General features: G+C 39.4%; 2 protein-coding genes across 9 annotated transcripts in view; one reads left to right on the plus strand and one right to left on the minus strand.

The window, feature by feature from the left end:
• Positions 1-27701, minus strand: part of phc2b (polyhomeotic homolog 2b (Drosophila)) — a 160159-nt gene that overhangs the window by 85440 nt on the left and 47018 nt on the right. The window lies entirely within an intron of this gene.
• anks1ab (ankyrin repeat and sterile alpha motif domain containing 1Ab) overlaps positions 1-27701 on the plus strand; it is a 96022-nt gene that overhangs the window by 61775 nt on the left and 6546 nt on the right. For 2 of the 7 annotated variants that reach the window (XM_057844925.1, XM_057844926.1), the window contains exons 5-14: positions 1309-1455; positions 6281-6388; positions 8385-8561; positions 12779-12916; positions 13022-13093; positions 13158-13241; positions 13309-13446; positions 16856-17032; positions 19174-19272; positions 27567-27664. In XM_057844925.1, the coding sequence (XP_057700908.1) occupies positions 1309-1455; positions 6281-6388; positions 8385-8561; positions 12779-12916; positions 13022-13093; positions 13158-13241; positions 13309-13446; positions 16856-17032; positions 19174-19272; positions 27567-27664 (1238 nt within the window). The other 5 variants (XM_057844927.1, XM_057844929.1, XM_057844924.1 and 2 more) reach the window with 3 other exon arrangements.

Here is a 27701-nt window from a genome sequence, read left to right on the forward strand (position 1 = left end):
ACAACGAGTTTGAGCCTGCAAGAGCAGGACTGCTATCCAGAGGAAGGAGGCCGCTGGACCGGAGCAACAATCTCTGGTCAGTTCACTTCGTCTACTTTACTTTTATTGTCTTTTACTGAAAGAAATGCCGCAGTAATTTGGGAAGTGTTTCCAAAGTATTGTTGCCACCTTTCAGAAATAGAAATAAGGGACTCCCACCTCCCGAAAAAAAGGAGAGACGGGATGCTGTGGTCAATTATTATTACTTATAATTGTTAGCGTCCGCAAATGCGGAAACAAGGTTGAACCTCGAAGCAGACAACAAGCGGGGGATACATAAAAGGGTTTAATGATTGCAAACAAAAAATAACACGCGATCGCGGGACAGTAGAAATAACAAAAGGAGTCAGTGACAGCAGGTCGACGGACAAACTAAGACGATAGGCAGCGGTTACAAACGAGAGCAGCACACTAACAGAAAAACCCAATGCAGGGGCATAACAAGCAAATGTAGCGAGATTATTGTGCCAGATGTCAAATAGCGATCAGCAAGGCAAATATCTCGGCAGCCTTCTCTGAGATCACCCATGCTTAAATGCTGGGTTGATGAGCCTGCATTGGATTCAAGTGCCACGCCCCCACGCTCAGCAACAAAACACAATCTAACCAGCAGCAGAATGTGACAATAATTTCATGAAAGTTGCACTGTTTGGACTTTGAGAGGTTTAAAAAAGTTTATTCAGTTCATTCAGAGTTTATTATTATGAATTTATTTTTACTTTCTTACTGTTGGGCTAGTATTATACATGTTTTATTAATTTCACAAATTTAGCACTATTTTGGCCTTTGAGAGCGGAAGGTTTATTCAACTATTGTCTACTAGGGTTTAGTGTACTTTTTCCTATTTTGCAAAGGTAAGCAACAGCCTGACAAAGCCTTGATAGCAATGATTTCACATCCAATTATGTAGCTCTTTGGAAAAAAAAAAAATTAAGAAAAAAAATATATATATATATATATATATATATAATCTGGGTGGTATCGGTATGGTATCGGTATCGGCCGATACTGCACAGCCAGGTATCGTTATCGGTATCGGGGCCAAAAAATGGTATCGGTGCAACACTAGTTTTAACGCACTTCCACAGCTAAAATGTTAAGTTACTAAACTTGTCATAAAATAATCGCTTATCAGTTGACTATCAAAATAATCATTTGTGGCAGTCCTTGGACGACCATTTAACATCCTTACATTTGACAACACCAAGAGCCGCTTTCGTATGGTTAGAGTGGTCCAGAGGACACTAATCTGCAAAATTCCTGTTGCAGGTCAAAGCTCTGGGCTGTGACGGTAGCACGTCTTTGGCCTCATGGCTGGATGGCCTGGGCCTGCATGAGTATCTGCCCAACTTCCTTTCTAGTGGCTACCGCACGCTGGAGTGTGTCAAGAACCTGTGGGAGCTGGAGATCATCAATGTAAGCAGCCATCCGTAAACTACATGAACAAAACACGCAGGCAACAAGACAAACTTTTACTGCCTCATTACAAAATGAAATAAATTGTGAAGCTGAGAAAGCTGAAACGTTTGACTTTTCTCACTTTCCAACTTGGCCTGGGGTTGTAGCACCGCCTGTTGTTCAGGAGAAACATGAAAACTAGTGAGTGCTTTCAAAGGGACAGTAGCCTCTTATAAACTGCCACTTAGAGTAAGGATTAAACTGAGGTCAACCGAGGACACCCTGTGTTCTGCTCTCTCGCAAGTGGGTATTTACCCTTCTTCAAAGGCATTTGAAGATGCTTTCGTTTGTGACTCACTTGAGCTCGAGCTCTCATAAATAATTTACCCGTGTAAGTATAATTTGGTGAGGAAGCAACAATCATCCATTGTGGCAAAAATACCACCATCCAGAAGTTTTCCTCTACTCGTGTTTTAGTTAGCGTGGATACAGCTGAGCAGAGGTTGAGGACACCCGCGTGTTGCCATGGTTACGTTCCGCAGACTTTCTTTAAGCGTCCCATCTTTTTTTTCTTTTTCTTCTTACATCTCCGCCATGCTCTGCAGCATCTCACGGCAAATTGAGCATCGACATGACCTACAAACCACTTTACGTTCCCACACGCCATCTTAGGCTCTTTATTATTAGGATTTACACAACCTCCGACCCCCGTGGGAACGCAATACTTCCAGACCAGATCTTCCACGAGACAAAATGAATAATTGAGGGCTTCAGACAAAAAGAGATGCACATGACAACGACTGTTGCGGAGAATCTAGTAGCGGCAAAACTAATTGCACGTGGAACGTTAATAATGGGCGTGAGTGTGCTAATAGGCAATTATGCAAATTTATACAATAGAAAAGAGTTTGGACTCCATAAAACTAACAACCTCTGACGAATATAATCACAGGTTAACAGTGAGGAACATACTTTGAGAAGGCGAGCGTCTTAAACTACTCTAAAGAGGATTCATCTATCGTAGAGGGGGGTAGATTTTCTCAAATGTAGACAGCGGTGGATGAATTTCAAAGCTTGAAACTGAACTTTAAAAGTTATGTATAAATGATGCAGGGAATTGAATGTAGGATCTATTACTCTGTGATAACTGGGGAAGACGAAGCTAGTTAGTAACGAATTTAAAATGGTTCGACCTGTCAACAATAGGAATTTTAAAAAAGGAATTTCTGAAAGATGACACTGTTGATTGCTGTTTTGCGTTTTGATCAATTTGGCTTTTTGCTTAATCAATGAATATACTGACTCAGATTGATGTGTCTGAGGAAGTCCAGTAGGTGCCTTGTACAAGTACGCAAATGTCCTCCAAAATGTTCAACGACCCCGAGGCTCGAGAAATTTAGTTTGAAAAGTGGCGGTTGTGAAACCCCCTGGGCGGTTGCGTTCTGTTGAAGGACGCCGTTTTCCCCCTTTGTCCTTTGCGTGTTCGTTAAATTTCGGGTTGTAAGAATGCTGGCAAATTAGAGGCTGGAGATGAACAGTATTCCTTTCAAGTTTTTATTGCAGAATATTGTGGATACAAATGTGATACAGACAAGGGCTGTGATCTTGCAAAAATACAAGGAAACACAATACGCAGCAAGTGTTTTATACTGTTGAAAGGGCGTTGCCGAAACTCTGGCCCAAGCTGGGGATTTTTTCATCAGAAAAACATCTTAAGTTTAGACCTTGAGAGCTGGTCCTGGCTGGTACGAACAGTGAGTCTTAAGCACAGTTTCTGATAAGGCCGTCAACAGATACCCCATGTGATTGTTCATAGCAATATTATAGCACTCAAAAATGGCCACATATGGCCGTGTACAATATCCTATGATACCGTCTTCAGTTCCCAGTGGCACTGAGCATTTTGTAGCAATATCTGAACGTGTCCTATCGCAGAGGTGCCGGCGTAGTGATAGCATGCTGTTCGTTGAACTGAGGAAACCTTGATAAATCCGCTTTCTTGAAGTTTGGGACTCTCAAAAATGGCCCTTACTACTCCAAATGCTAAGCTAAATGAAATCTGGATGTATGATTGTGTGGAACTGTGGTTCACAACAATAACAAAAATCTATTCCCTTCTACAAACTAGTACAGCTCTTTACAAGGCTATTACAACCTTTCCTACTCCTTAAAATAAGTTGATGTTTTCTTGTGCAACAAGGGCAGTCGATCAAGAGCCAAGCGAGTTGGCCGAGTCTTACTGGCGACGAAGCCGAGCAAAGTGGCTCCCAGCCGGATTAAATGGTGACGGGCAGAGTGGTTGTGTAGGTCGGGGGAAAAAATGTGACAAAAAAGGAGCTGGCTGTGCGATAAAAGTATTGTACTCAACCACGGCGAATGCACATGCATGCATATAAATACTACTCTATTTGTATACTGTTCGCTTGATTAAACTCCAAACTACTCACGCAAGGACTCAAATGCACTGTACTCTTGGGACCGACGATGTGATCAGCATGGGAAAGCAACTTCAGGACGAGCGATAGCAGTGATGAAGCAAATGTATTCGTTTTAAAATTTTAATTTAATTTTTCTTCATTTAATAATTCACAGGAGAAATATTGTGTGCCTACATTTTTAATGACTTTTTTTCAAGCATTTTCCAAACCTTGAAAACACAACAGTAAAATCCAAGTATTTTCAAGGATTTCAAGGTCCCGTATGAACAATGAGTTAGTTAAAAGCAGTGTTGGGCACGTTACTTTAAAAAAGTAATTAGTTACATTACTCACTACTTCTTCCAAAAAGTAACTGAGTTAGTAACAATTACACTATAGTAAAAGTAACTAGTTACCAGGGAAAGTAACTATTTCCGTTACTTTAAAAAGAACTTGTTGTATGTCAAAGAGTTTGAAATTTTCTGAGCAGCATTCGAGTCAGTGGAATAGAGAAGAACAGACAGGTAGTTAACTTGTTAGGTGCTTCAGCAGATTTGAATTGCTTACCACAGATGTCGACAAAAGCTTTGCCCCGGGACATAAATTACACATTACATGCAGGTTCTTTCCTTTAATTTCGACAAACTTGAAATAGTGTCTATATCTCCACCTCTTAAAGGACAATTTTTCTTCTGAATGCCCTGCCATCCCCGACCCTGTGCATCTGTTTTGCGTGTGTGTGTTTGCCGCACGCGCTGTTCCGGTTTGCTTGTGAAATCACCGGCTCTGATTGGCTTACTACGACACATGACTCTAACCCTCAGCCAATCACAATCACTTCCATCGCATCTCTCGAGGGGCTGCATTCAGGTAGGCTCGTTTCCCGACAATTCACGTCACCTTCAAAGCGTCTGCCGTCCTCAAGATGGAAGCAGAATTATTGCTGGCTGACAGTGGGAGATGGGAACGAGGATAGCATCAGGTGTAGCAAACACAGAAACGCTACCAAACTTTGGAAAGCATTGTTTAATTGAATGAGCAGGAACAAACAGCTTGGAGTCAGAAGTACGTGCGCTATTCTCGAACTTGAACGCACCCCAAGTCTTGGATGACAAATCAACAGAGCAGAGAGTCGACTCGACACGGCTGGTAGTTTCTTCAATTTATTCAGAGTAAGTAACGCACCAATTTTGACCGTCAGTAACGGTAACGGCGTTATAACGGCGGAAAAAGTAATTAGTTAGATTACCCTGTTACTAAAAAAATAACGCCGTTACGTAACGGCGTTATTTATAACGGCGTTACTGCCAACACTGGTTAAAAGTCAGTCAGTCACAGTGGTTTGTTAGTCCTTCTTGACATCGAGTCACTCAGTTTTCAGACGGAAAGTCAGTTCTCTGTCAATCAGTTAATCAGTTTGTTTGCCATTGTTAAGTTTTCATCAGTCAGGTAGTTGGTAAGTCAATAAGTTCTACCAGTCAGCTCAGTGCAGTCAGTTCTATTTCATCCCTGCTGATCACCAGAGGGCAGCGCTGAAGGCACTGAATGATCCCATTGCACTGTCATTCGGGAGTCATAGAACCGTAGTAACATGTGTGACTTTCGTTTGGCAGTTGGTCAGTCTGGCATTTGGTCAGTCTAACAGTCTTTAAACGAGTGAGGCAATCAGTCAGTTAGCGTTCGGTTAGGAAGTCAATCAGTCTATTGTTCTATCAGAGAGGTAGTTAGTTTGCCAGTGAGTTTTCTATCCGTCAGTCAGTTCGTCAGTAATTGAGTTTGTCTGTTGGTCAGTCAATCTGTTCCTCAGCCAGTCAGTCAATTTGCTTGTCAGTTAGGTGTCAGTCAGTCACTGTATTTAGTAAGTTAGCTTGTAGTCAATTAGTCAGTCAAATCAGACAAGTAGTTCGACACCGAGTGGGAAGTTATTCATAGTTCTTGTAGTTACTTAGTGAGTGAGTCAGCCAGTCGGTTACTTTTCGCTCAATCAGTCAGTTACTAAGTCAAGCCAGTTAATTAATTTGTCAGCCAGTCAGTCTATTAGTCACTCTGGTAAATCAGTCATTCCAATTGTTTGTAGTAAACCAGTCGGTTGGTGGATTAGCAGTTAGTTAGTCATTCAATTTTATTCTATTCGTGTCACGACCTCTATTTGCAGCGATACCGTGTTTCTTATTTTGCAAGTGAAATGGGCTCACTGTGTTATTTAAGCACGATGCACAAAGATGCCTCGTGAATTATGGAGCGTTCCCGGGCAAGAGACAGTAGCGTACTCCAAGCTGATGGTAAAACAGATTGAGGCTGAATTATTGATGGGCAGTCAAGGGGGCGTGTGCCGCCGAGTCAGTAGATTTTGGAAGCCACTCTTATTAGTTTTGGTTTCGAAATGGCTTCTCAGATGACTTATTGGATGTTCCTTGCCTCTGTAGGTCATCAGGGTGGGTCCGCTAGGCCACAGGAAGAGGATCATTGCTTCTCTGGCTGAGAGACCCTATGAGGAGGCCCCTTCCAAGTCCAGACGTCTGTCTCCTATCATGGTGAAGACTTCATTCCTCACTGCTCTTTGAATTGCTTAGATAGCACAAATAGGCAACTTGCAGTGCTACAGGTCAAAAAACTGTATTTTGATTTAAATTGAGGTCAAGTAATAACAAATAAAGAGGTAACATTCTTACATTTTCGTTCATCTAAGGGGGCCACCAATATGTAACCCTCTGCTATTGACTGATGTGTGGACGTGAATGTCAAACGATCAAACCAACAAAATCAATGTTTCCGGTTTGAACGAAAAGGTCTAATTGTTCAAACAGCCATTTTACATAATATGCAGGGGTGAAAGTGGTTAGAACCCACCGAAACGCAAAAACTGCTTTTAGCACCGTTATGAATGTAACACACAATAAAACACAACAGGTTTTACACACACAGTGACAGTTCTGCGATCAAGGGTTCAATCCCGGGCTCCGGCCTTCCTGTGTGGTGTTTGCATGTTCTCCCCGTACCTGCGTGGGTTTTCTCCGGGTACTCCGATTTCCCCCCACATCCCAAAAACATGCACTGTAGGCTGATCAAACACCCTAAATTGTCCCTAGATATGAATGTATGCGTTAATGCTTGTTTTGTCTCCTTGTGCACTGTGATTGGCTGGCAACCGATTCAGGGTGTACCCCGCATACTACCCATAAGTTAGCTGGGATTGGTTCCAGCGTCCCCATGACCCTCATGAGGATAAGCAGCTCGGAAAATGAATGGTTTCACACATGCATAAGGCTACTGCATTACACTGAAAGAAGGCATAAATAAGAAACTGATTTCCATTCAAAATTGTATTTTTTTTCACTGATTTACAGAATCCTATGTAAAACTCCCATCTAATTTTTATTTTCCCTCATTTCTTCAAATTTAAATGCAAAATCTCACTTTTAACTATTCAAGAACATAGGATGTACATTAAAATTGAGGATAAACATACTTTTTTTTTTTTTTTAGAATAAGTAACATACATTAACAAAAAATAAGTACAAATGACTTATATTCTATTTCACTGTGCATAATGTATTTTGAAAATTAAGCAAACATTGACTTTTTTTTAGGTCATAAGGAAATAAATAATTAGTCTTAGATAAATTAACAAAAATAAGTACAAAGTGCACATTAACATGGAAGATGTTCTGGACCTCCCAGTTAAAAAATAAACCTCATCCACTCTTTCCTTTCTCTTAAAGATCTGTTCGATTTTCATTTGCATTGCTCTTTTAATTCAACCAACTTGTTTTTTTCCTCTATTTGCTGTTCCAAAAAACATGCATTTGAAACAATCAGAGCTAACTATCCATGCTGATCACATGTCAGCCAATTAAACGGACAGCAGAGTCCAGTTTTTTGTTTTTTTTTTAGCTGCCTGCATGCGCACAGCGACACGACTTGTCAGATACAGAGCGACACTGGGAAGAACTACGTAAAATAAATAAATGAATAATAAATATCGGTGGAAACGGATTACGCTACACAAGCACTTTATTAGGCTTGCTGTTAACATTTATTGGAGATGCGTGTCTGGCAGTGTTGCAGGTTTTTTTTTTTTTTTTTTTAAACGTGGGGTTTTGACATCATATTTTCAGGATCAAAGCACTGTTTCAGCCTTGAATCTTTTACCAGAACTGCGTTCCGGACCGTTCAGGCCCACTTTCACCCCTGATAATATGTAGTGGCCATTGCTAACGATCCAATAAAATTGATCACTGAAAATTTCATTAGCCAAAATTCTTTTTATATCAAACATATCAACTGATATGTCATATCAGAAGCTCTTGTTTTTCCAAACAGAGTAATTACTTAATCAATATTTCACAATTCTATTGGAGACAAATACCAGATAGTAACTTTGTATTGTAACCCTAACGAAGGAATCACTGTTGCATTGTTGAGGATGAATGTTGGATTAAGATCAGTAAAGCTAGAGGCGACATGGCATGGCTGTCCAAATATTGTATCATCATGTGATTTGTTTGTGCGCCTTTTTATGCCTCTCAGTTTCACGACCTCCTGTCCCAGACCACTTGCCCTCTGGGCCAGATGGACCCCTACACCAGTCGCTCCATGGACATGCTGCTGCCCTTGGCCGAGCCTGACCGGCGGCGGCGAGGAGGAGGACTGGATCACGACTGTAGCGTCTCTTTGCGTTCCTACTGTGAGCGGCCTCGCTCTGTTGTGAGTTCCTCCTATGTTTACATCCTGTTAGAGTTTCTTTGTGCAGTTTTACAATCGCTTTAGAGCTCCACAAACTGAAATTGGAACAATTCTAGTGGAAATATGATGATGCGTCTTTATTTTGCTCTTTCAGTGCCACTCACGATGATAGATGTCCAATCATGTGATTCTTTTCATCATTTTGCTGGAAATTTAAGTCAGTTTGTCACTAGTTTGTTCATTCGCTGACAGCCCTCCTTGCAAAGTTAAATCATTTGGCATCTTTTAAAAATGTCAAACTACTGAAAAGAAACAAGAACTAAACATTCAATTACTTACTTTCATCATTGATTTTGTATTACTGTAATTTCACGAATATAAGGCGCACCTGTGTATAATGCACACCCCAAATTTACTTGTAAAATCTAGGGGAAATTATCGTACCCGTTTATAACGCGCACCCTAATTTTAGCACCAATAAATAGAAGAATACAAGAAAACAGACCTCGCGTACAGATACAGAAATGTCATTTTACTGACTGGTAAAAACACAGCACATGCAAAGTATATTGGTATTTCAAAACATTACCATAAACTGACAATATTTACGGTAATAATATAATTTGACTTCTCCAACTTACCAGAATCTAGGAGAAAACAAAAGAGATCTGAGTTTTCTTTTAAAGGCTGCTGCATAACTTGCTCGTTTCATCATGATGAATAAATGTTTCTTCCATGGATTGATACGGTAAAATGAAAGTGAGAACGTAAGTCCGAAATCCGAGAGAGCTCATCGCTGTCGACACGACAGTAACAATATATTGTTATTTGGGTATGAGTTTCCTGAGGGACAGATATAGTTGACGGACACACACAGGAACTCTGTGTTGTTACGTTTGTTATGGTCCGAGTTGCGGAGCTGCAATAAACGTTGACTCAAATGAGTTCAAGAAACTAAATTCTGTGCTTTATGAAAAGTGAAAAAAGCAGAATTTAACACGGACAAAATCATTCGGCCAATCAGAGTGAAGTATTACCAAACCAAGTGGTGAGGTCACGTACAGTAATGGTCAGCAATGGATCGGCGCATACGTTTCTTCAACACAACATGGCCGTGTCAATAAAAAAAATTTGGTTTATATATATATATATATATATATATATATATATATATATATATATATATATATATATATATATATATATATATTTATTAGGGCTGTCAAACGATTAAAATTTTTAATCGAGTTAATTACAGCTTAAAAATTAATTAATCGTAATTAATCGCAATTAATCGCAATTCAAACCATCTATAAAATATGCCATATTTTTCTGTAAATTATTGTTGGAATGGAAAGATAAGACAAGATGGATATATACATTCAACATACGGTACATAAGGACTGTATTTGTTTTTTATAACAATAAATCAACAAGATGGCATTAACATTATTAACATTCTGTTAAAGTGATCCATGGATAGAAAGACTTGTATTTCTTAAAAGATGAATATTAGTACAAGTTATAGAAATGTTATATTAAAATGCCTCTTAATGTTTTCGTTTTAATAAAATTTGTAAAATTTTCAATCAAAAAATAAACTAGTAGCCCTATTCTGTCCTCAATGTGTGTGAGTACACAAATTGACAGATAGCGAACATAAGTTCCAAAAAGAAATCAGGCGGTGTGGCAAAGTAGCATGGGCTTTACTGAAGTCATCTCTTTTTGACAGGAGCACGTTTCTTGTATTTTTGTAAAACTGAAAATAACAAGGCAATGTGTCAATAACTTGCATAAATCACAAAATAACATAAAATGTACACACACGTGTCCATTTGAGCAGTAGCACTAGCCAATTAGCTCACAAGCATCTAACAATGTAACTGCATTTCACCATATATGTGAACAAATTCAAATACACATCATCAATAACTATCTAATGCTCATGAATATAAACAAAGGAGGAATATAACTCACAAGCGATGCATGTATTAGACACAAACAGTGTGATGGGGCTATGAGAACTGGCACTGAATACTGGATGCGGACGCTAGCTGGTCTGAATAGCACTGTCTATTAGTGTGAGTTCGCGTCGACATATAATCACGTCAAAAAAGCGCACCGAAACCCAAATAATCAGCTGCACTGAATCGCCAGCAGAGGGCGACATTACGCCACATAACATATGCAAGTCACACCCAAGCGCCAGCAGAGGGCGGAAAAACTCCATAAAACACAATTAACAAATTGGCCTTTCACTGTACTGACATTTAAATCTGTCTGAGCGGGCCTAGTGCGTTAACTGCGTCAAATATTTTAACGTGATTAATTTAAAAAATTAATTAACGCCCGTTAACGCGATAATTTTGACAGCCCTTATATATACATATATATATATATATATATATATATATATATATATATATATATATATATATATATATATATATGTATGTATATCAGAGGTTGCGCTAGACTTTTTCGTTGTCTGTCATTTTGACTGACAGTGTCATAAAAATCCGGTCATAATCTATTTTTACCCGTCACTTACATTTTTAAAATGATAATAATGACATATTCAATAGTATTTAGTTTTCATTCATTTTTAATTAATATTCTGTCGAACAAGCTTAACAAGAGGCAAACAGACAGCGGAGTGCACCAATCAGCGACGGGCAGACGTGCCGTTAGCAAAGCGACGAGGGCAGGACGAGGGACTTGCGCGCGGAAGTAAACATACGAGGAGAACGGAGTTTATTCAACATGGCTAGCGAGAGACAGACTGTTGTCAATGTCTCGTGTCGATGTGTTTTAGCTCATTTAAAACTGAATTTACCGCGGATTGTAACATATTCTCGGCTCTCCCGTTCGCCATCCGTGTTGTTGTAGAGACGACTTTCGGCGCGCAAGAGTGACGTTGATCGTGAAGATCACGTCACGCAAATAAACAAATCTGATTTGTCGATTGATTTTGTACCTACTCGAGAGGCTGTGTCCCAGACTTTTCTCTCAGTGTTTGAAAAATACAGGGAGAACAGTCTGGCCGTGCCAGGAAAACACTCAGTTGCCTTGACATTTTTCCGAGTAAGGCCAACGACGTCATGCATCAAGAGAGACAATAGCTAATTAATATGCTCACTCGCCACCCCGTGGTCTGGGGTGTGAATTGCAACCTGTCAAAATGACAGATGGACTTCAGTTTTTTCCGTCACCGTTTTAAAAAAACGGTCACTCCTGATGTATGTATATATATATATATATATATATACATACATATATATTTCTGTCTCCATCCATGTACCCATTCATAATGCGCACCATGATTTTACAAGTTGATTTTGGGGGAAAAAAGTGTGCGTTATATTCGGGAAATTACGGTAACATATTTTGTATTTGTGCAGTTTATTTTGTTGAAATTATTTTATCTATAATAAATCTATAGGTTACTAATAGTACTATCAAATTTTATATATATAATTTCTAAAAATTACTTGTTTCACATTTATTAAATATATATTTGAGTAGTTTATTTACCATTAAATTACCGTATATACATGCATGAATTTAAATATCAATAATTTAACCAGTTCATTTCTTTTAAATATGACATTATTCACTGAATTTGACATTTTATATTTTTGTACCTTTCATTACATTTAGCTAAATTACACATAGATAAAACATTTATAAACTACATTATGAGAATAAAGATTTTGGCAAGTAGTATAATTTTGTATTTTAATATCGTTTTTATATTGCACCTGAATTTGTATAAATATTTATGTCATATAATATGTATGTATAATTTACTTATAAGTTATTATTGCAAAGCTATTTTCCAAGTGAATTCAGTTTTGTTATAATAAGTGCTTTTGAGGTTTTAACAATGCAAAGCTGAATCCGTTAAAAGTCTGCTCGACATGCCCGCAAAAGCGTCCGTCCATCCCAAACACATGGCGACGTTGCCGGTGATGAATTGACTTAACACATGAACTCAGCCAACATCTGGGTCCCAACATCATGACCTCTCACAGCTCTTACGTGACGGCTCGCTCGGTCCTCAGGTGAAAGCGCCAAGAATAACTCCACCGCCGCCGTCAAATGTTAGCGTTTGCTAAAGGTCAAAAACCGCGGCACAAACTCAAACAGTCACGCGCGCAAATTCAGAGGAAATCTTTCCCTGTTTGCACTGTGCTCACTTCTATCCAACATCCGTTTTCATTTTCTATGCGACGCAGGACCGACACAGCGAGCGGCACAAAGAATCTCGCGTGAACCTCCGGCCGCCGAGCCACTCTGCTACCTACGCCACCGTGTCCGCCTGGCACCACCAGCCAGAAAAGCTCATTCTCGAAGCCTGCGGGTACGAGGCAACTGTAAGTCACCATTACTAACCAGTCTAATGAAAGAACGGTTTCTGCAATCAGTAAAAAGTATGGATTTTTTAATATATGAATCTGGATTTTTGGACTTTTTGGCAGTACTTAGGTTCAATGATAATCAGGGATCTACGGGGGATCGAGTCCACACAAGATGCCTGCGCTAAAATTAGGGCAAGTATTCACAACAATGCCAGTTAAAAATATTTCTTATTTACACCACTGGTTTTCTTTGTAGAAATCAAAGGATTCCAGAAAGGGTCCTGTTGTTATTCTCTCCATTACCTACAGGGGGGTCAAGTTCATTGACGCGGCCACAAAGGTAACGAAAAGCAATAACCGAGAGAGACAGTCTTTGCGTTTATTGATTCTTTCTTCTCCTCTATTAGACCATAGTCGCAGAGCATGAGATTCGAAACATCTCGTGCGCTGCCCAGGACCCGGACGACCTGTGCACCTTCGCCTACATCACCAAGGACTTGAAGAGCGGCCACCATTTCTGTCATGTCTTCAGTACGGTTGAGGTGGTAAGTGCCAGGAAAATGCGACCAAAATAACAAAGTTTTTGAAAATTCAGCCCCCAAAGACAATTCATCTCAGCCAAATGAGAATTGGTAGACATAGCCATGATGAATACATCTATAAACCCAAAGCCCTAAAATAAGGGTGTCAAATTTTTGCCGTGAGTCACATCTGTTATAGGTGAGTTCAGATGGCCATTAAGTATGCGAATGATTACCGTAATTTTCACACTATAAGGCACACCTGATTAAAAGACGCCACCAACCAAATCTGACACGAAAACGTCATTTGTTCATACATAAGCCGCACTGGACTATGAGCCACTGCAGTCCTCGCTGTATTATTTGATATTTACACCAAAAGATATCAACCGGTCACACTTTATTTGGCATCATAAGACGGTCAGAAGACCAAATGAACCACCATGAAGCTTGGAACCAATTGACTGGAAAGCTTCATTGCTTCTAGAAGCTTCATTTTGCTGCTGCCTTGGGGGAGACAGTCAACCTCTGCTGCCCTCTGCTGTCAACACTGTTGTTGTCCAACATGCCTCCTAGCATGCATTGCGGCACTACAGATGTAAATAACAATCAAAATGCATGTTCTGTGCTAATTATTTCTTCAGTTATGGTTCCATTTGTTTCATTAATTGTTTGTTATGGTATTTGGTAACACTTTATGTGATAGTGGCACCATAGGACTGTCATACGACCATCAGAATTATTACATGACACTGCCATGAGCATTAATGAATGCCTTTGACAGATGTCATTTAGTGTCATCCAGCAAATTATCTCACTTTTGAATGAATGTAAACGATCCAAGCTGGACATAAATGGAGTTAGTGACATAATTTGCCGGATGACACATAATGACATCCGTCATAAGCATTCATTAATGCCCATAATAGTGTTGTGTCATAATTATCACGGTCTTATGGCAGCCTTAAGATGGCGCTTTCAAATAAAGTGTAAGCTATTAACCGCATTGGACTATAAATTTAAATTAAGGGGGAAAAAGTAGTGGCTTATAGTCCGGAAATTACGGTAATCGACTAATCGACAACGAATTGATTATTAAATGAATTGACAATTATTTAGATAGGTGATTGTTTAGAGACGTTGTTGACTTAAAAAAAAGCCCAAATCCTCTTTATTTGAGCATCTCAATAGCTAATATATTCTTTTAAATATGTCATTAATTTTTTAATTAAAACAACAAAAATGCTTACGATTCCCTTTTAAATCTTAGTTACTTATTTAAATGTACGAAATTAAACCTGAGTCAATGCACATGATTTACTTTTGTGGGATCTAACCCTTGGGCCTTGAGTTTGACACCGGTATCCTAATAAATACTAGTAGCCTTCTCATTTCTGCTTGTAGCTGTAATTAATATAAGAATGAGTGCACTCCCACTGTGAACACAGCTTGTAGCCTTCCTCTTCCCTTTGATTGGCTTGTTGAATTGCTTGATAAAAGTGTGTCCCCTGATAAGCTTGACATTTACATGTAAATCAGCAGCTCGGTTTTGGAGACATCTTGATTAGTGGCGAATATCAAATTAACTTCACTTCAGGCCCCAACAATAAAGAGTGGCGTGTTTTATAATGAGTCATCAATTTTCCTATGTTCAACCCACATACAGTGGAAGAGCATATGGCGGAAAACACTCAGGTGACTTGAAGTTCCGCTCTGAGACCCCCAATTTGGCCAAATTTCAAAATTGTGCTACATGCATGTGTGATACATCATTAGAATTTTCTAGGGGAAGTAAAATTTTGAACAGGAGGGCATTTAAAAAAATTTTTTTTAATTTAAACAGGGCATGAGAGAGCATAATTGAAGACACCATTATTTTAACGAGATAGTCGCATACTTACCTTGTTTCGATCAAAAACTTCATGTAGAATGTATCACAGAGTGTTAAGACACAGCTGTAAATGGCCCCAGCTGTATTTTGGGGGGATTTATATGGGTGAAACATGGTAATATAACAAGGGTCGTTATGCAGAAATCACAGACATCAAGGAGTGGTCGTTTTATTTTTTTCCCAAATTTTCTTTGTTTGGATCGATTATTTCTCATCTAAAATATCGGGGGAAATGCGACAGTAACAAAAAAAAAAAAAAAAAAAAACAATCAAGCGATAGTTATGAGGTAGATATCCATTACTTATTTACAGACACTATTTTTTTTCATTGTGACGTAATTTGTTTAAAGGTTTAAAATATGCGAGTGAATAATTTTTTAAAGTCGTTTTGTTTACAAGCTAAATATTAGACATCAATTAATGATTCTATGCTAAAAATGACAGACATTTTGAATAATAAATATAATTACATAGCTTCTTTTTATGGCTGGGTTGAAACAAAAGCGGTTGTGTGGTGTCTGTAAACGGGGGTCTTCAGGGTAAAACGGACAAATTAAAAATAGTTCGGGGGCTTAATGCGCCATGAATCTGCTCTGACAGCATATTGTTCTATCAAACACAACAGTTCTTTTGGCTTAAAATACAGCAGTTTATTTTAAAGAGGGGTGCAAGAGCCAAAACGGCTTTTTCAGCCTTGTCTGTGTTGTCCGCCATATACAATGAGAAACCAGCAACCAGGCTTCCTGTGTCTTTTCAGGTATTTTCTAAAAATTTATTTTAAATCTTTCATCGTCTATGAACTACCAAAATTCACAGGCTAAGTGAAACTGGTCTTCAAAATACAATTGAGGTTGATTGGTTAGTTTCATGTAGTTAAGACACCAAACTTCGCCGTCTTCACTGCTCTTCCTAAAAGTAATAGCAAAGACAAATGTATAGTTTCGTCAAGCACAGGTTCTACATGTTTGACTCATTGACTTCCACTGACTGCTATAGGTGTTCAATACATTTTGAGTAGAAGGGCTGAAAGTGAAATGGATGGGACATTTATTTCGGTCAATAGCTGTGTTTCAATGACAGTTTTTCCTCAAAATAAAAGCGATATTTAAAAAAAAAAAAAAAAAAGGCAAAACATACAGTTATTACGATTTAAGCATGTTTCCATTGAAGGCCAATATCCAAAAAACCCTCCTGACTTTAATCAAGTCTGCTCCTGCAAAATTATATTGAAAAAAGATGCAGGATGTGCAAAACCTGTTGCACATGGAGGAGATATGTATATGTATACATGTATAATGCCAGACTTTCTGTGTCTTTTCAGGCAAAAATTCTTGACTTTTTTGTGGGTGTCCTCATGATACCATGTCTACCAAATCTATGTACTAAAACTGTTGCTTGTCACCCAAAAACATTCCCAAAATTTCCTTTTAAACAACGGAAACATCCCAAAATGAAGGCCTATGAATAATCACAACACCAAATCGAAGCAACCTCAACCTCCCCGTTCAAGGAGGTATCATAAAGTCAAATCTCCTCACACAGACGCAGACGTACGAGATCATCCTGACTCTTGGCCAGGCCTTCGAGGTGGCCTACCAGATGACCGTGCAGTCCAGGCAGAGACACTACGTCCCCCATTCGTCCTTGGGTTCCGAGGTCATTGAGACCAAGAGCAGTCGGCCAGTGTCACAGGCGTGGAGCAGCATGAGGAGATCGGCAGTGAGTAGCACTCCAGCGACAAACAGATAGTATGATCATGAATGGGAAAGAGCTTCTATATTTCTTTTATACCTCAATATCTCAAATCGTATTCACCTAAAGGCTGGTATACGAAAAAAAAAAAAAAGTTTGTCTGGAGTCATCCTCATGCGTCACTAGTGAGTTTGCCCACGCTGTTGACACATTGCAATTTTCAGCCAAGTTGGCCTGCCAAGCGCGGCCACTCCCCTGGCTATTTTTTATTGTTCTAAAGGGGACATATTATGGAAAATAGACTTTTTAATGGCTTGTATACAAATGGTTGTGGTTGTGAAGTGCCTCCCTGAACATCAAGTGTGAAATTACACAAACCTAGTTTTGAAAATGTGCCGGAAACAAGACCATCTAAATGTCGCCGAAATGCGACTCCGCAGAACAGTTGGAGCAAAAATGGTAAGCAGAGGTGCTATATTGAATACATATTTTTAAGAAATCGATTACAATGGGATAAACACGCATGCATGTAGCTGCTTTACACTATAGGATCATTCCAGAATTGTAGGACATTTAATATACCGCCCTTTAAATTCGAACTAATCCACATAAAAATACAAAGACATGCAATTCATTACATAGTTAGAGTTTGACTTTTGGGGCAGGGGGCGGCACAACATGTTGATGACCCCGAAATGCAGTGTTAGCAATAAAATTAACTTACAAGAATATTTATAAGAATAAGTTGACAATGAGCGGTTTTTGTTTCCCATAATTCTTGAGAGGAATTCTAAATGAGGCTGCTAAATCAATACTTTTAGCTAAGATCGTTATCCATTGAATATGGAGTCGTGCCAATGTAGTTACCCCAGTCAAAAATTGTATCTCGTGGGCGGAGCCATATGGAGGTAGATTTGTGTCTTTATTATGCAATCAAAAAGTTGCTTCAATAAAAAAAAAAGTTGCTGCAATCAAAATATATATTTTTTAATAATAAAAAAAGTCGCTTAAAAAAAATGCCTAAATAAATTTGAAACTCAAAAAAATGCATGTGACTGCTATTTTCTTTGACTGAATTTTATTTTATTTTTTATTTTTTTTGATTGGAGTCAAGTTTTTTTTATTCAAGTAATGATGATTTGTGTTTGGGCCACATTTTAGCTAGAATGTTTTCGTCTTTATTATTCAATCAAAAAATAGGTTGCTTAAAAAAATATATATTTTCAAAAAGAAAAATCACTTCAATAAAAAAAAAAAAAAAAAAAAAAATCAATCATAGAAAACGAATGCGAAAAAAATGTTTGAGATGGAAAAATTTGCATTTGAACACTTAATTTTTCATTGAAAAAGTTTTGATTAAAGCAATCCTTTTTGTGTTCGGGCCATATTATGGGTAGGACATTTGTGTCCAAATCATTCAATCCCCAAAAAAAGTTGCTTCAATCAAAAAAAAATATTTTCAATGAAAAAAAATCATTTGAAAAATAAAATTGCCCTCCCCTAATTTTTTAAAAATCATAGTATATGCAAAGCAAATGACCGTCTAACCCTAGTCACATGATCTGTTTGAAAAATAATTTTGACCCATTATAAAAATATATTTTCGTGTTCATTTCATTCATTTTTGTTGCAGTTTTATTGCTTTACAACTTTTTTATATATAGGAAAGTCAATTTCATGCAATGACACTTTTCGGCCACCAGGGGGGGGCTGACCTCCCTGCCCCCCCTTAAAATTCGATTATGGTTCATTGGTAAATTTTCTTGTCCTGAGACCAAATCTTGAAAATAAAAAATAAATCAAGTAGGTAGCTAATATCATTACACATTAGCAACCCAGTTACCTTCAACCCTGTCACTCTGACTATCCCAAATATTGTACATATCTAAAAAAAATCATGTCAAAGTGAACGTTTGACCCCGGATTAAGCGCTAGATGATGGATGGGTGGATATTTTTCAAGAATTTTGAAGCCAAAATGTTCTCCAATTCTGGAATAGCCTTAACTACTTTTCCAGAGACCCTTCCCAACACTGCACTTAACTTGTATTCCTAATCCCCAAACCTTGCACACATTTAGGGAAGCGTGTCACAAGGTCACAATGTTCATGTCTGTCTTTTAACATGTCCTTGTCTTCTTGTCTTCTTGGTGCTGCTGCTGCCTCCCAGGCTGCCCCCGTGCTCGAATGCCGCTGCTGTCACTGTCACACGTGCACCACTCACCGTCCCACCTTCCTCCCGTTGCACTCCGTTAGCCCCGGAGTCCAGGTCCTTTTCTTTCCTTGCCTCTACTCACCCACCCGCTGCCATCGAACACCTGCTCACGCAGCCCCTCCCCAGCCGTCCCGCTCATCTTCCTTTCCCGCCACTGCACAGTCCATCTCCCTCTCGCACCTGTCATCGCCATCTTACCTCATGGACGCCGTGAACGCAAGTGTTGCAGTTTAGCTGAACGAAAGGGTTCCGGATCATGTTTGGTGGATGTTTTCTTTCATTTGAATCAGAAGGTGAATGACTGGGATATGTGGTCAGCATGTTTTTGCCAAAAAACCATCTATAGGTTGGACTCGCTGTTTGAATTAAAATAGTTTCTCTATTCAAAAAACTACAGGTTCACATAAAGAAGGAAATTGACAGCCATCCATTTTCTTGTCCCCGGAGTCATAGGGTATCTGGAGCCCATCTCGGTGCTGTATTGTACGCCAGCCAATCGTAGGACAGACATAGATAGATAATTATGGCCAATTTAGCCCTCACTGGGAACGTAAAACGAAGTCAAAGCCGGAGAAAAAAACACAGTCACGAGCGACCCCAAAATGTGACTCAAACCCAGACATCCAAACCAATACTATGTATGCCATGCTATTTTTTTAGGAATTCTCCATTGACCATCAATCCATCTCAGCATTTTAAAAAGATACAGTGAAGAAAATAAGTATTTGAACACCCTGCAATTTTGTTGCCTGGCACCGCCAGACTATTCTCCCTGTATTTTTCAAACACTGTGGGAAATAATCTGGGACCCAGACCATTAACGGCCTCTCGAACAAGTACAAAATCAACCGTCCAATAAGATTTGGTTATTTGCGTGACGTGTTCTTAATGAGGCACGTCACTCTTGCGCGCCGAAAGTCATCTCTACAACAACAGAGATGGCGAACGGGAGAGCCGAGAATATGTTCCAATCCGCGGTAAAACCAGTTTTAAATTACCAAAAACACATCGACACAAGTCATTGACAACAGTCAACATGGCTCGCGCTAGCCATGTTGAATTTTGCAAGTTCTCCCACTTACAAGTCATGGAGGGGTCTGAAATTTTCATCGTAGGTGCATGTCCACTATGAGAGAGATCATCTAAAAAGGAAAATCCAGAAATAACAATGTATGATTTTTTTAACAATTTTTTGTGTGTGATATAGCTGCAAAAAAAAAAGGATTCGAACACCTGAGAAAACAAATGTTAATATTTAGTACTGTAACCTTTGTTTGTAATTACAGAGGTTAAATGTCTCCTGTAGTTTTTGGCCCACCCATCAGTCAGGAAACACGGAGTTTGAGCTCCCTCCAAAGGTTTTCTATTGGGTTTAGGTCTGGAGACCAGCTAGGCCATGCTACAACCTTGTTAACCTTGTTATGTTTCTTACGGAGCCACTCCTTGGTTTTCCATGCTGCGTGCGTCGGGTCGTTGACATGTTGGAAGACCTAGGCACAGCCCGTCTTCAATGCTCTGACTGAAGGAAGGTGGTTGTTCAGCAAAATCTCACAATATGGGGTCCCAGTTATCCTCTCTTTAATACAGTGCACTCGTCCTGTGCCCTTCGCAGAAAAACACCCCCAAAGCAATGATGCTACCACCCCCATGCTTTACAGTAGAGATGGTGTTCTTGAGATAGTACTCATCATTCTTCAAACACAGTTAATTACGGTGGAATTATGACCAAAAGGTTCTATTTTACTCTCATCTGACCACAAAACTTGCTCCCATGACTCCTCTGCATTATCCAAATGGTCATAGGCAAACTTAAGACGGGCCTTGACATGTGCTGATTTAAGCAGGGGGACCTTCCGTGACATGAATGATTTCAAACCATGACGCCTTAGTGTATTACCAACAGTAACCTTGGAAATCGCAGTCCCAGCTCTTTTCAGGTCATTGGCCAACTCCTGCCGTGTAGTTCTGGGCTGATTCCTCACCTTTCTTAGGCTCATTGAGACACCACGAGGTGATATCTTACATGGGCCTCCACTTTGCTTGAGATTGACCGTCATATTTAGCTTCCTCCATTTTGTAATGATTAGGGATGGGAATTGATAGGATTTTTACGATTACGATTCCATTATCTATATTGCTTAACGATTCGATTCTTTATCAATTCTCTTATCGATTCTAATTTGGGGAAAAAGAAGAACAAACGTTTTGATTGGCATTGAGTTTGTTTAATCAGAAGTCACAACCTTAAAAACTCACAACAAGGTCAAAAGAGGCCCAAAGCCTCAATATTAACTGTGGCAATAAGTGGCAAATGCACAAGAATGTAACATCTTACTGAAACATTTTCTAATAGAAATAAAAAATATTGGTATATATTGGCATATAGGTCGTTGGTCTGCCGTTAGCAATATGTGTTAAACTTGCAGGGGTCCCCAAACTTTTTCCAAACTTTTCCCATCTCTGATGAGGGGCCGGGGTCAGTTTGTTACAGAAAAAGTGTGACGATTGCAGGAGTGCCTAAATGTAAAAAAATATTGTTTTTAGTTTCACTCTTCAAGTGATGGTTGAATAAAGTCAGCAAATTATACCAACGTCTTCTGTATCGTCATTTCGGAGTTTAGCTAGCTGTATAGCTGTCTCGGTGAGGACAGTGCAGTCTATTCCCTCCCGATGCAGTTATCTCCACCTTCCCTCCCGATGCAGTTATCTCCACCTTGCAATGATTGCAAGTCGTTTTGTTGTAATTTTTCCTCGTGAAGTGAAGACACACTTTCGAGCGTTTGAACCTACGTGCTGTCATTGTTATGTTTACGGCTGCAATGCTCGTGCTAAACCATCGTAACCTTTCATTTTCACCCTCTTTCCTGGTGAAGTGTAGCCAAACTTTGGAGCGGGTGGTTCTTGGCGCCATGCTAGTTTGATGTGTTTGGACAACAAGACAGTCACGACGCAATATGCGTCTTCGGGACTCGTTAAAGGGATCGTTAAGGCTTTTTCATTGTGATGTCGAGGCCTCAAAACACTAGGAACCGGTTCCGAATTGAAATCGGATTTCGATTCCCATCCCTAGTAATGATTGCTCCAACAGTGGAACTTTTTTCACCAAGCTGCTTGGCAATTGCTCCGTAGGCCTTTTCAGCCTTGTGGAGGTGAACAATTTTGTCTCTGGTGTCTTTGGACAGATCTTTGGTCTTGACCATGTTACAAGTTTGAGTCAGACTGATTGTATGGAGTGGACAGGTGTCTTTATGCTGCTATCCACCTTAAACAAGTGCATCTGATTCAGGATAACACATGAAGTGGAGGCGGACTTTTAATAGGTGGACTAACAGGTCTTTCACGGTCAGAATTCTAGCTGATGTCAAAAAACTTATTTAAAGCTGTATCACACAAATAAATTGTTTAAAAAAATAATGCATTGTGATTGATGAACTTTTCTTTTTAGATTATCTCTCTCACAGTGGACATGCACCTAGGATGAAAATTTCAGACTCCTCCATGTTTTCTAAGACGGAGAACTTAGAGAGCAAAATAGCAGGGTATTCAAATACTTATTTTCCTCACTGCATTTATTTCAAAACAACAGAACAGTAACAAGCAATAAGACAAGATACTAAAATCAACAAAATCTCATTAGTTTAATGCCAAGAACTAGAAATCAGTTTTAAGGTGGGTTTTACACTTGGACAGCATGTTTCCATTGTTTGCAACCAGTGACAGAAACATGTTTGCCTAAACTTCAGTACATCCAGGAGCAGCTACTCAGCGAGTGAGACAGCGAAATTCACATTTGAGGTCAAACCTGACTATATTCACACAGTCAGGGTTGATGCCCAAAACAGACTTTAAAAATTTTTTTTTTTTAAATCATAAGGGAATAAGGGAATGCGCATGTGACATCACACACATGCACACTTTAACACGCCGCCACTTGTTACAGTGTTTACATTACAGTGGCAGATGCTGGTCTTTCAATGAGAAGCTCAAAGTGTGTCTGCCTGTGACTGCGTTGTGACAGTGGAGGGGCTCAGTGGCACCCGCATCTCTATAGGGAAAGAAGCTTTTGTGACAGAATTCAGTTTCCAAACAAAAGTGGCTACAATAGAAAAAACACCAGAAATAGAAACTCGATTTTTCGCTAGTCCTGTTTAACAATGAACGTGTTACTAGGATGATTAGGAAAGTGTCTGGTTAATCTCAGAACAACAGAAGGAACTATGAAAAATGCCTACCGCGAATGTTAACACGAAAAAAATCGCTGATTGGCTCAAAAGGGAATTCAGCCCTCAGACATATCATCCAATCATCATGCAGAGAAGCAGAGCATCTGGGCAAGCCGAGCCCCGCCCACTGCCCATAGACCTTCAGAGACGCATAGCGTCCAATGGGCAAGACAAACCCAGCCATTAGAAAATGACTCGTTTCGTTTCACTGTAGTGGAACAATGCACTCTCAACACCGGGGACGCACAGTGTCCACTTTGTTTAAAGGACTGTGAAGCTGCGCGAATGAATGAAAAGCCAGCCGCGTCGTAACCGATAAGAAATTTCTGAACAAAACAATTCTGAACAAAGGTTGAGCAAACTGTAGTGCACATTTAGTCAATGGCATGTACATATAACAGTATACATCACTTATATTTTACATTTAAGGGGACATTGAGCTTCCGTTGCAGTCTTAGAGCAATCACTTCTGTTACGGAAGTATGGCGAGGTCTCGGCCATCATGCTTTTGTGGCAACTTTTGAGAATTTTATGCTACCGGAGACAACATTTTTTAAAAAAAATTTCTGTGCCTTCGCCAACCATCACTCGTTTGCATTTCATTGTTTTGTTGAACAGTGGAAACATGTCACTTTTTCATTAAATACAGGTCACATTCATGCAGCTATGCATTCATAATCCAGAGGTGCCGGATAGAGATCCAGTCTTTATCCACATAGGAATGATTCCAGATCAGATATGAAAAATATGGAAAAGGACAATTCAAACTGCCTGAGAAAAAAATTGATGCATGTCACATATGGACAACAAAATCGGAATTGACCTACATTGATAACAAAGCCTCTGATTTGTTTGCCCATTTGTGATAGTAACAGATTTTTTCATGCATTGTGAACTTTATAGTATAAACGTGACCTACACGTCATCAACAGGTGATACCTTTTCCTTGTTGGCTCCAGTGGCATAAATTCCTTAAACTTGCCACAAAATCATGATGTCGGAGACCTCACGAAGACACCGCTCTTACTCACTTGAACACAGCGACACGTGACGACATGACATTCCATTCACTTACAAGTTGTATTGGGTTTTGCAATTTCAACGGCTTCACGCAAAAAAATATAATTCAATGAAAACTTTGAATTGGGCATCACACATTGTGGTGCGAATGGGGCCTTGGAGACATAAGCAGAGACCATTTAGAAATTTGCAACCAAACAGCAACTTATACAAATTATTTCTAAAGTGCAAAGGCCATAAAGTCTAGAAAACTAATTGGTTATTTTGAGCCAAATTGAGATTTTTAAAGAAGGACAGTGTGATATCAATGTCAAGTGTATTAGAGTACGATAATCCAACTAGATGTACTGAAGACAGGTTTTTGTTCAAAGTTCTACCATGTAAGAAAATGTTTCACCTATGCTAGCTGCTGAGCGTGATAAAAGTTGGAACGTTTTGCCCATCCAAAATGGTTTAAACTAATTCGCTGCCATTGATGGCAATAGCCCATTTGAACTGGAAGATTTGGCAGTGAATGCAGACAATGACAGCCATAAAATATAGCACTTATCCTCGTTAGGATCATCACTGTTTTGGCAATTTTTCATTGAAAGTATATTCAAAACTTTCAGGTATACAAACTAGAGGTTGACCTATATGGTAGCAGGGTTAAAAAATTCAGCCGATCCAAAACCGATTTTGTGAGCCGATATTTGAGACCGATATATATATATTTTTAAAGCACGTAGATTATGAAAGGTAATTTTAAAAAAATTGCTTCAACAGTTTCAAATTTACAATGAAGACTTGAGACGTAAAGAGTTATTTCGGTCTAGTGCTACCAAACCGAATAACGCAGCACATCTTTTTATGATTATACACACTCATCAAGAACTATTTCATTATTTTATTTTCAAATAATTAAACCTTCCCGGACGTCACAACGAGATGTAAAAAAATGAGAGTGTTTAAGAGGATGCTCGCCATGTTAATGCTAAGGCGAATGCTACGCTAATGCTGCGAGCTATATTTAAAGTGTAAGGATCACTCAGTAAACACCTGAAAAAAGGCTAAAGCAACATTATATATTCTCTCATGCAAGCTATAAATAAATCTTACAATATTTACAAAACAGGAAAGCCTGAAGCATCCTGTAGCAGCATGCATTTACGCTGCTGCAGGGTCCTTCCGCTGTCCACACGGATGCCTGATCAAAACCCTTTTTTATCGGCTTGTTCTTTCTGTTAATCGGCCGGCCGATGTTGAAAAAAGTCCATATATCGGCCGGCCGATACATATATATATATATTGGTCGACCCCTAATCAGGGGTGAAAGTGGCCAGAATTTCTTGCAGGAACTCCCCGACGTGAAGGCTGCCACAGAGCCAGAAATTTTGTCTTTTTATTTTATAAAAATAAAAAGACAGGCAAACCTCCTAAAACTACTAAAATGTAAAGAAAACTGTTTTGGCACAGTTATTTCTATAACACATACAAAAACTGATTTTCATTCAAAATTGTATTTTTTCAATGATTTGCAAAATAAAAGTTAACAAAAACAGCAATAACCCCAACCTCCATCTCCTAATTTTTATTTTCCCTCATCTCCTCAAATACTGAATGCCAAATCTCAATTTTAACTACTTAGGAACATAGGATGTATATTAAAATTAAAGTTAATGTAAACATTTCCTTTTTTTTTTTTTTTTTTTTTAATAATAAAGATATAAGTAACATACATTCAGAAAACAATTGACTTATATTATGCAGAGTGAAATGGAATATATTTTGAAGATGGCGCAACATTGATTTTTTTAAATCATAAGGAAATTAATAAGTAGCCTAACATAAATGAACAAATTTAAGTCCAAAGTGCACATTGACAGCTAAGATGTTCTCCCCATCAGAGCAAATAAAACTAAACATGAATAATAAGCCTCCTCAACTCTTTCCTTCCTCTTAAAGATTTGATCCATTTTCTGCTGCATCGCTCTTTTTTTGTCGCATCAATTCAAAAAACTTGTTGTTGTTGTTGCTGTTTCAGAAAACATACGCTGGCTAGCTAGCTATCTCTGCTGATCACATGTCAGTATGTCAGCCAATTGAACCGATAAATGAGTCCAGGCGTTTTGCTTTGCTGTGTGCATTCGCACATTGACGTGACTCATCATCGTCAGACTCGGATAACTGCAGCAGCTAGGGAAACCTCCAGGCCGTCCGTGGAATAAAATAAATAATAAATATAGGTGGAAACGGATTACGCTTCACAAGCACTTTATTATGCTTGTTATTACCACTTGTGCATGTAAATCTGATGTTGGTAGATTGTTTTCTTCTTGGAGATGAAATGCATTTTCAAATTTTTTTTTTACATAACGTTTTGACAGTTGCCGTCATATTTTTGGAATCGAAGCATCGTGTACCGGAACAGCATTCCTGCCCTGACTCTTATACCGTAACTGCGTTCCTGCCCTGAATCTTATACCGGAACTGTGTTCTTGACCGTTCTGGCCCACTTTCACCCCTGCCCCTAATACAAACAGAACAGGGTTTCCTACCCACCAGAATGTATATGATTAAAGTATATCCTTTAAATGAGCTCCAAAAGCCAGTTAACCTTCCCGCAGTAATGCGTTTTATGGCCTCCAAATTTCAGCAGAAGGCAAACAGTAAAAAATGAACTAAGTGTGAAGAACTAAGTGTGTCTTAACTAACAAAGACATAGGCAAATGATGAGCATACAAGAGCACGTCAGGATCAGAAATTAATCCAAATATTCCCAAGCAACCCTTCAAACTCACACGTTTGGAAAATTTCAGGTCTTAAAACCCAGGACTCTAATACAGATGTGCAAATCACTCTCACGCTATTCTGTTCATTCTCAACTGTTGTTTGTGTCTTTGGGTTATTTTGGTCGTGTTTGCGTTGGCTCACGGCGGCGGCCCGCAGTGCCCGTCTGTCATCCATGTGGTGGATCGAGCCTCCGAGAGTCCGCGATCGGTCGCTGATCGATCGCCGGGCCGTGTGGGGGAAGCCTCCTCCGCTGACGCCCGTCTCACGCACTCCCTCTCGCCCCTTCCTCCCTACCCCCTCTTCCCCTCTTCCTCCTCCTCCCCCACCCGGCAGATCGATCCCCTGGAGATGGACGCCGACATGCACTCCCTTGGCAGCACCTCCTGGCTCTTGGACCAGCGCGATGCCAACAGGCGGCCCGTCAGCACCAAGTACGAGACCACCATATTCTGAGGACCCCTCCCTCTA

The sequence above is a fragment of the Corythoichthys intestinalis genome, chromosome 9 (genome assembly GCF_030265065.1).
Source record: "Corythoichthys intestinalis isolate RoL2023-P3 chromosome 9, ASM3026506v1, whole genome shotgun sequence".
Classification (NCBI taxonomy): domain Eukaryota; kingdom Metazoa; phylum Chordata; class Actinopteri; order Syngnathiformes; family Syngnathidae; genus Corythoichthys; species Corythoichthys intestinalis.